At 39.8% G+C, this 9,794-nt stretch overlaps 1 protein-coding gene across 1 annotated transcript; it reads right to left on the minus strand.

Moving 5' to 3' along the window:
* Positions 1 to 1,364: 1,364 nt before the first annotated feature.
* LOC137504672 (serine/threonine-protein kinase SBK1-like) lies at positions 1,365 to 6,002 on the minus strand. The gene is made up of 3 exons (XM_068233254.1): positions 5,891 to 6,002; positions 3,375 to 3,577; positions 1,365 to 2,144 (listed from the first exon to the last, which is right to left on the minus strand). The coding sequence occupies exons 1-3, from the start codon at positions 6,000 to 6,002 to the stop codon at positions 1,365 to 1,367; spliced, it is 1,095 nt and encodes a 364-aa protein (XP_068089355.1).
* Between the last annotated feature and the right edge of the window lie 3,792 nt (positions 6,003 to 9,794).

Consider the following 9,794-nt stretch of genomic DNA (forward strand, 5'->3'; position numbering starts at 1 on the left):
CAGATAAGTGCATTTCTTCCCGAGTAAAATAATCTATAAATTACTTTTTTCCAATCTTGCTGTCACTTACAGTAAGTAGTAGAAATCTGACAGAACCAACAGGTTTTGGACTAGCCCCTCATGGAGATGGGCTAGTCCAGGGTTTTCTTTAATTTCAAAAACACTTAATGAATGGCAGTTGCTCTGTCCAACTGCCAAAAATGCGTGCAGCGAGTATGGAGGCTGGACAGCATCTTTTTATAAATCATTTTCAAGGAGGGTCCTTGTAAAGAGTAAAGGCCATGCTGAGAATCTCCTTTGGAGAAATGGACTAACCACCTGTCTGTAATGTTAGATTTCTACTACCTACTATAAGTGACAGCAACATAGGAGAAAAGTAATTTATGTCTCATTTTACTGTGGCAGAAGCATGATTCTTATTTCTATGTGTTTACATGCATTTTAAATTTCAAGATTTTTGCGACAGTGGTCCTTTAATAGCAATTTGCCATTGGTTTTTAAATGCTGTTAAATTGAAATGTATGCTTACCCATCGGTATTGCAGCTTTACATATACCCCCGGCAAAACAGAACTTACCGCCGGCATTTCCTGTTGGCCCGGGGCAAATGTAAATGTTTTCACCAGGGATTGCTGTACAGCCACTATAGGACTATACAAGGATCCCAGGCAAATATACTACAAGAATGTTTTTGAAAAACAATTTAGTATTCCTGATTTTTTTTTTTTATTCAATACACAGTTTCACAAAACTGACTTGAGAAATTCTCGCGAAACTGCCAGCGACTATTGCTCACCCCTACCCATTACCAATCTGCATACACACCCAACCTCAATTGTTTCAATGCACACTATGCTGTGGTAGTGCAGCCAACATGTGTGGGTAAATTACGCTCACTCCTAACTAACAGCCGCTCCACTAAAACCCCCATGGGTCTGGTGGATCCATTGGCTTTAATCGACGTGATCCCAATGCTTTGATTGGGCAATAAACTGCCTGTCACTGGACAGGCAGCCTATTGGGCCAATCAAAGTGCGGGGATTGCATTGATTAAACCCACTGGACCCGCTGGGCTCAGGGCAGGTTCAGTGGAGTGGCCGTTAATTAGGAGTGAGCGTAAGTTATCAGCACACGCTGGCTGCACTACCACAGCATAGCATGCGCTGAGCTCACGCTCCTGTCATTCAGCTGTTACTACAGGGTGTGGCAATCACTGTAACTAAGCTGTAGCGTTAAACAAGAAAAAAAAAATGAACATGACTATAAAGACGAGTTTATTTATTAAAAGTCAATAATACAATAGGGGTTATAAACTTAAATAGTAATTAATAAATTAGTAAAAAAAAAAGTTAAGAATATTTGTGGCTATGTGACTGCTGCAGCCCCTTGAGAGTCCATATCCACAGTGGAATTGTCCCCTAGAAGCAGCACGGTGTTAATTGTGGAGTCAGAATCAGATTGGCTGACAATGATGCACTCTATGTCTCCAGCATTCTCCACAACAATGTACTCATGTTCTCCTTCTAGTACTACCACTTGCCCAGCATAGTGCACCATGCCAACCACATCCTCTTCCTTCTCTACAACTGCAGTGTCCTCTTGGGGGACATTTTCAGCAGTCCAGGCAAAGTCCAAGAAGGAAGTAACCACTCCCACTGGTCCTCTGTTGGTGAGGTCCTTTCTGAGCAGCATGTCAAACATCTCCATAGCTGGTCCACTGAATCTCTGCCAGCTTTCAGGTGTTGGAATCATCCCTGCATTAGCTTGCCACATAAAAAAGTCTTTAAAATATGGATCAGCAACCAGAGGACTTTCCCATGGAAAACATCCGGTCACTACAAAGTATAACAGAATGCCAAAGGCCCAGATGTCCACAAAAGAACCCAGGACCAATAGCTCATCACGTCGAAGTTCATAGAGTTCCGGGGACATAAAAGGATTGACCGGGTACATGGGTGAGACTGGTGTCCCGGCCAGCTGGGCAAGTCCAAAGTCACTTAGCTTTACATGAGAACACAACTCATCCATGAGGAGGACATTGTCGGGCTTGAGGTCTCTGTGCACCAAACCTTTGCTGTGCATATATCCCAAGGCCTCGCTGATTTGATGTGCACATCGCTTTGCCATATCCTCCGGGATGCCAACCTGGAAAAGAAGACATAAAATGAATGATCTGAAACTTTTAACAAAGCATAAACATATCTATACACATCAGTGCTGGGCCGTAATTACGCATCGTAATTCAATGTAAATTTACGCGTAAGCGTTACGCGTAACTTACGGTCTTACGCGTAATTATTTACGCGTAAGACCGTAAGTGGTATCGTAATTACACTGTCTACCGTAATTGCTAGGCATGCGTAATTTTACGAACACTTACGCGTAATTTTACGCGTAATTACTAACGTAAAATCTCCCATTTTCTAAGAGTAGCCAATCAGTCAACATCCTAAGCAACCAATAGTATCTTCTCCCGCCCTTCAGTATAAGCGTACGTTTTGACGCATACGAATGATAACTACGCAATAACTGTCACATTGACGGCTATTGCGTACATATCGTCCGCATGCGTAAAAAAATACGCATTAATGGGTATTACGGCACTACGCGTAACATTGTAGTGTAAGCGCCTTCATTACGGTATCCTTACGCGTAATTGCGTAAGTTTACACGTAATTACAGTGATGTACCGCAGATAATTTCCTACGCCGTAACCGTAATTGCATAATGCGTAATAGCGTAAAATTACGCGTAATGATCCGTAAGCGTAGATTTTTCCATTACGACCAGCACTGATACACATTTAATGATCTACAAAAAATGAACCTGAAGTCATTGTTGCTAAATCATGGTTATACTTCTGCACAAGGATAGTAACTGAAAAGTGTCTAATACTAGTCGTAGCTGGGAAAATGGATTAATGTGACACTGAAGCGGAAAACAAATTATGATCAGTCACTGATAACTCATCAAGCAGGTAAATAAGAGATATGTTACTAAAAGTTATTGAACAGTATTTGTGGACATTTGAACAACATAAATGTTAATCTTTTGACAGTATCTTGGAGTAGATTTGGTAGCCCCATATACAAAACACTCAGTAAGGCCTGAGAAACACTGCAGAGCACTTTTGAATCCATTAGTGGTCCCATTGACTTGCATAAAAATTGCAGTACAATTACTGCAAAATCGCCACAATCGCGATTTTTCTACAAGTTAATGTGAGCTTTTTAAAAAGGAAACAAAAACGCAAGCGCAGTGTTGACAGATCAAAATGCGTACTGCAGTGTGTCTCCGGCCTAAATAAAATGGAAATGAGAATAACTTGCCACTCCATAGTTATGCCAGCTAGTTCATGAAGTTTCCTTTGCTTACCCCAGGTTGGATGAGGGAGTGGAGGGATCCAGCAGGTGCCCATTCCTGAGAAAATCCAAAATGGTCCGGGGAGTCCATGTAGCCAGAATGTGTGGAAATTATTCCATCGTGACCACAGAGGAACATGGACACTGCGAGTTCATGGAAGAAAGCATCCCAACTGGTTCTATTTTTCTTCACCAATTTCAAAGCAACATGTGTACCTGTAATATATCAAAAGTTATAGTTAGATAGGAGTCATTCTGAGTGATGATAAACTCTTCGACATACTATCTTTAGGGTGGATTACCCAATTTTAAAATCTACATTACTACTTTCAGCTTACTAAATGACAAATTTAACCAAACATAACCTTTCTTCGTACAAGAAAGAGAAAAAAAAATCTCCAATTAGGTTCAAATACACCTAAATAAGGATGGGCTTGAACTTTGCATAGTCAGAATTTCGGACAATAAATTTGCAATTATGATGCAAAATCGAAATTTCTGAAAAAAAATTGTAATTTTGCATCGACATTAGCAGATAATAGCAAAGCCCTCTTACTTGTTTTAACTAAAATTGCTAAGTATGTTAAGAGGAATAGTGGGAACAAGTAAAAAAAAAATTTCTTCAAAAAGACCTTGAAGTTTTTGAAGAAATCAATTTTAAATTTGGGATAAAGAAAAAATATTTTTTTATACTGGGTAAAATAACAGTTTGCTGTGATACACCAAGTTTTTAAACCTAATGCGGACCAACGCAGTTTAAATCTACGTCGGGTGGGTTGCGCTGCGGTTCTGACGGGATGTAAGCCCCACGTACCATTCACCGTGTGTCCCTGCCCGTTCCTGCCGCTTTCTACCCGCCGTAATGTGCTGCCCTGCCGCTTTATGACGCCAGAGCACTGTGAGCCGGGCAGGAGCCGTTTTCATTGGCTCCTGGCCCTGTCATTTACTGTAAGCCAATCCCATTGGCTTACATAGTGACAAGAGCCAATGAAAGCGGCTCCTGACTGGCGCACAGCGATCTGCCATCATAGAGATGGCAGAGAGAGCAGCCTGCAGCGGGGAAAGAGTGGCGTGACCGGCGGGAGCGATTGATTATTGCGGCGATTCATCGGGATGCAGCGTTTTAGTGTACCAGCAGCCTCTGGTTCTTAAGGGGGCAGATGCTGCTGGTACCGGAGTGGTTAAGAACCCGTTTTCCTTTATCCCAAATTTTAAATCAATTTTCTCAAAAACTGCGAGGTCTTTTTGAAGCAAAAAATGGACTTGTTCCCAACATTCCCCTTAAAGTGGATCCGAGATAAAAAAAACTAACTATGACAAGTAACTTGGTCTATATATCTTATCTAAAGTTTAGATAGTTTACACAGCAAATCTAGCTGCAAACAGCTTCAACAGTTTCATGTTTATTTATTCCTGTGATACAATGAGGGCAGCCATGTTTTGTTTGTCACACTACACACAGGCAAGTTGCAACTGCATCTGCAGCCCTCAGCTGACTCCCCTCCGCCTCTGAAATCTCTGGCTAGTAACCTCATGGAGTGCCAAGGCGCTTTGAGCTGTGGGCGAGGCTTGTTTACTTTATAGAGAATTAGAGTATTAAAACAAAAAAAATAAGTATTTGGCTTGAGGAATGCCCAATAAACGATATGTAAGGAACACAATTATGCAATGAGTAAAAGTATATCTTGGATCCACTTTAACACATGTAGCAATTTTGGTGACGATCGAATGCATGGGTGCTTTACTATTAACTGCTGCTACAATTGGCAGGAGATTAAACATAATTACATGTAGTTATGCAAAATTACAAATGGATTATGCAAACTCAATTGAATTTCCAAATCATAATTATGTGAGGCTGTAATTGCAAAATTTTATGTGAAATTATATGTAATCGTAATTAGCAGATTATGATTGTTTGTCACTACTCCCAAAGGCCATGGGTGTTTAATACTGCAGTCCTTTGCTGCTAGGTCTCTACTCTGCGTACGTATGAATTGGCCGCTGGGAGACTTGGGTGCAGGACATAGCCGGTATATGGCATATCCTGCTGCTGCACAAGTTCCCGGCGGCATAAATACTATTCCCCCTCCAGGTCCACGTGGATAGTGAGGAATGATATAATTCAGCTTCCAGCTATTGTTGGAGGCCCAAATTAGTGTTTTAAGAGCAACTTCAGCTCCGTCCTCTGATGGCGCTGAAGTTACTCACAGCCGTAATTCCTATTACGGTCTATGGTGGCGCCTGCGCTGTTATTACAACGCTCGCTCTACTCTTACTAACCATGGCAGGCCAAGGACAGTGATCCACATGGATTGTGCCGCTAATCATCCACGTTTGTCTGAGTTACATCTAAGAATGCCTGTCACCATAGCCAAAAAATCTACTGGTAAGACTAAAGAGAGTAAAATGGTATATACTATACAATAGGAGATTGATCAGCAATGACAGATTTTAATTTGTCTTTTCATTTAAAAATATGGTTTGGTAGTTGTAAAACTCAAGTGTTAATAAAGAGTAGATCCTTACCTGTTGCCTTGTCCAGAGCCAAGACGACTTCGCCATATGAGCCTCTCCCAAGAAACTCAGTTACATCAAAACGATCATCAGAAATTTTTTCTACTTCCAAACTGGCGGCCATTTTCAGTTCTTAAATCTGAAGAATGAGGCAGAGAGAACCACAACATTAATCATTATAAAACCTTTAAAAAAATCCAATGCCTACATCTTCTATCCAGATCTCAGTTTTGGCTATATTAGAAAATCAACGCATTTTATGCCTTTCTGGGATAAGACAATACTACAAAATATTTTAAAGACATGCAAAAAGGAGGGACTGGAAAACTGGTCATTATAAATATGTGAGATCATAAAATGGTTTAATGGGATTTTGTATTTGATTCCAAAGACCAGTTATTTTCCAATTCCTGATTAGTTGTAGCTGTGTGTATGAGGACAGATTGGAAATATGTTTTTCCTGTCTGCGTCCCTGGTGTGGACATTACCCTTACGTTCCACCTAAGGCCCGGTTCACATTAGCGCTCGCTATCCGGATTTTCCGGATCTGATCCGGACCGCATACTGTACAAATGGAACGTACGTTCCGCATAGCAATGTAAAGTCTATGCGGACGTTCACATACGTACGTTCCGTACAGTACGGAGCCGGACCGGATCCGGACACTTTTCCAACATGCGCTATTTTTTGGGTCCGGATCTCCGGCCCACGCACCCGGACCGGAGCCGGACCTGAGCCTGACAGCACCATCCGGAACACAGAAACCAATGGGAAACGGAAGGCACAGAACACACTGCCTACAAAAACCTGACGTTCTACCCCACTTCCTATGAGTATCCAAGCGGCCATTTTGGATGGGGACACATGGGCCAAGCATGTCTGGAGTGGAGCATCAGTGACAGACGTGCTGGAGCTGTTTGGCAGAATGTCGGAGGTGGAGGTGAGGCCTACAGCAGAGGAACCGGATTCTACAGGTGCACCTTCTGCTGACCCCAACCTTTTTTTCTTAAAATTTCGCTATTTTTTGCCCACGGATCCGGATGGCAGCCTGATGCATGCCTGATGCAAACGGACCGGAACTGGATCGGAACCGTACAGTTCTGATCAGGATCAGGTCAGGATCCGATCAGGATCCGGTCCGTTTACTTGCCAAAACGCAAGTGTGAATGGGGCCTTATACTAATGAGATGGAATGGATGTTGAGTCATTTTCCAGTGGTCACAGACAGCAATAAATACCTGAATGTTTCTAGCCCCTCTATAAAATATGCTTTATGGTTTGTGTTTGCGGAAGGGAGTAACATTCTTCCTATATGGACACCCAGATCTATAAAAATACAGATATAAGCACAGCAAATGTTTTAACATTTTAAATATAGAATAGATAAGAAAAAGCACACAAGAAAATAAAATTAATATATTTGGGGGTTTTTTTTACAGCATCTTATTCTATTTACACGACTACTGCAAAATGTAGTTTGTGATGTTGTGTAAACTTACGTCTATGAAACATGGATAGCTAAACTTTTTGTACAAAACTGTACTGGTACCGGTACGTGAGGGGAAAATAAGTAATTTAATCTGGTGCTCTTACAATTATGAACCCTGACAAAGTTCAAATAAAACGTTTAATTCATATTTCATAATTCCTTCAAAATTTTATAAAACTTATAAAGATTAAAAATATTTTAGATACATTTCTCAGTGTCAGGAGAATGACTAGAAAATAAGAGTATCTTTATATATTTTTTTTATTAAATTATTTTTAAGACTACCTTGTTTTAAACTACCACCCTCCTGGCAAGATCTATAATTCCCATTCTGCTGTTTATTCGGCAAGCACTAGAGCTAGACAATGGACATAAAGCCTGGTTTAAAAGTTAAACAGAAAAATCTTTTAACCTCCTTCAGGGTTATGGAGTAATTAAAACACTGGTCTATATACTTTATAATGAATTACCATTCTAACTAACGTAGTAAGTTAGAAAAAAAAATGTAGGAAATTGAACTTACCCAAGGATTGGTCAAGCAGTTGGAATGGTGGTTCTGGTCAGGTGGAGCAGGTGGACTCAATGAAGGAAAGAGCTTCACTACAGCTGGATGAGTCTGTATAAGGTGCAGTCTTCACAAGGTACTATCAGAGAGACCTTCAAGAAAGTGAATGGATTTCTGAAGGTTCTCTCTACCTTTTTATAGGTAAACTCAAGTTTCTAATCTTGAGGGCCTTCCTTGTCCAGATAAAAGATGTCTTCAAACCTCCATTGAGATACAAATTGGGGTGTGAACTTCAACTTCACCATTCATGGAGGCTCTTTTGTGGAGGTCCTAAGTGTGAACATTTCTAGGCCACAATGGTTTGTGAGACATGGACACACCTTTGTTTTCACTTCTTTTGAATTGTTAATGTTAACAAGTGAGTTTATGACAATGTGTGACATGATTAAAACTCTTTCTCTCTGTATTATCCTAAAAAAAACCCTGAGATTTCACCTGCAAGAGATTGAATGTGAAATAAATGTAGTTTTAAATGTTTAGTTTTCTCATTCTTTATGTTCACCTTAGCTATGTCTACAACTATCACTAATCAACATGCACAATTATGTTATACCAAAACTCAACAGTTTCAACTGTATTAATGCAGAAACCTGATATATACCAGGAGGAACCTTCTACTCTGCAGTATGGCACTAATCACTGTAGTAGAAGACCACCATGATGTGATGAAGGTAGTTTTTTTTTTCTACTACATCAGCCCGTATTGATAGTTAATGAAAGGTATAATCAAATGCAACCTTCAAAAACTTTAATTTTCAATATATCTAAGATGACCTGGATTTTATTGGGGCCTATATAATTCCTATTATGAAGATTAATATACAACATAATAATGAAATTTGCCAATTGTCTAGGAATACTAATGGTATAAACAGTATATATAAAAATGTGCTATCTCTCAAGAAAAAATAGCAAAAAAGAGAAATTACAGTGAAGCATACACTAAAATGCGGAAAAAATGAACATAGACCTGTGCAATAAAATCTGATTTTTCAAAAACTGTAAGGTTTTTTTCCTCTTGTTCCCACTGTCACTCACATACCCCCAAAATGTGGTGTTCCTAGCATGTAAGGGGGCTTTGTTATTAACTCATTTCCCACACTCAGAACTAGAAATTTAAATTCGACTTTCTTAAACTATAAAGTATTTTTGAAAAAAAATTGTTTTCCTCTTGTACCCACTGGCCTCCTTCACATACCCTGAGAATTTGGTGTTTCTAGCTTGTAAAGGGGCTTTGCTAATAACCGGGAAATTTCCCACACTCAGAATGAGAATCCCACACTCAGATTGAGACCTTTCAAATCAATTTTTTTTTCAAAAACTGTAAGGTCTCTTTATTTTTTTTTCCTCTTGTACCTACTGTCGTCCTCCACATAACCTGAAAATATGGTGTTTCTAGCATGTAAGGGGGCTTTGCTATTAACCACTCAATTCAATGGCCCTGGAAACATTTCCCACACTCAGAATGAGAATGTTTAAAATTGATTTTCTCAAAAACTATAAGGTCTTTTAAAAAAATGTTTCCCCCTTGTATCCACTGTCCTCCTTCATATACCTTGAACATTTAGGGTTTCTAGCAAGTAAGGGGGTTTTGCTATTAACCCATTCCCCACACTCAGAATGAGAATTTTAAATAAATGTTCTCAAAACTTATAACTTTATTGATTGTTTTCCTCTTGTACCCACTGTCCTCTTCCACATACCCTAAAAACGTTGGTGTTTCTACCACATAAGGGGGTTTGCTTATTAACCACTAAAGTCGGCAGCTCAAGAAACATTTCCCACACTTAGAACGAGAATGTTAAAATCAATTTTCTCAAACTATTAGGTCTTTTTGAAAAAATGTTTTTCTCTTATACCCA

The sequence above is a fragment of the Hyperolius riggenbachi genome, chromosome 4, assembly GCF_040937935.1.
Source record: "Hyperolius riggenbachi isolate aHypRig1 chromosome 4, aHypRig1.pri, whole genome shotgun sequence".
In the NCBI taxonomy this organism is placed as follows: Eukaryota; Metazoa; Chordata; class Amphibia; order Anura; family Hyperoliidae; genus Hyperolius; species Hyperolius riggenbachi.

What these genes read in the sequence shown, in the direction of transcription:
- LOC137504672 (XM_068233254.1), bottom strand. Translation starts at nt 6,002, where the DNA reads ATGGCCGCCAGTTTGGAAGTAGAAAAAATTTCTGATGATCGTTTTGAT. An exon ending in GGCTCTGGACAAGGCAACAG is followed by an intron (nt 3,578 to 5,890) that starts GTAAGGATCTAC and finishes GATATATTACAG; the next exon opens with GTACACATGTTGCTTTGAAA. An exon ending in ACTCCCTCATCCAACCTGGG is followed by an intron (nt 2,145 to 3,374) that starts GTAAGCAAAGGA and finishes CTTCTTTTCCAG; the next exon opens with GTTGGCATCCCGGAGGATAT.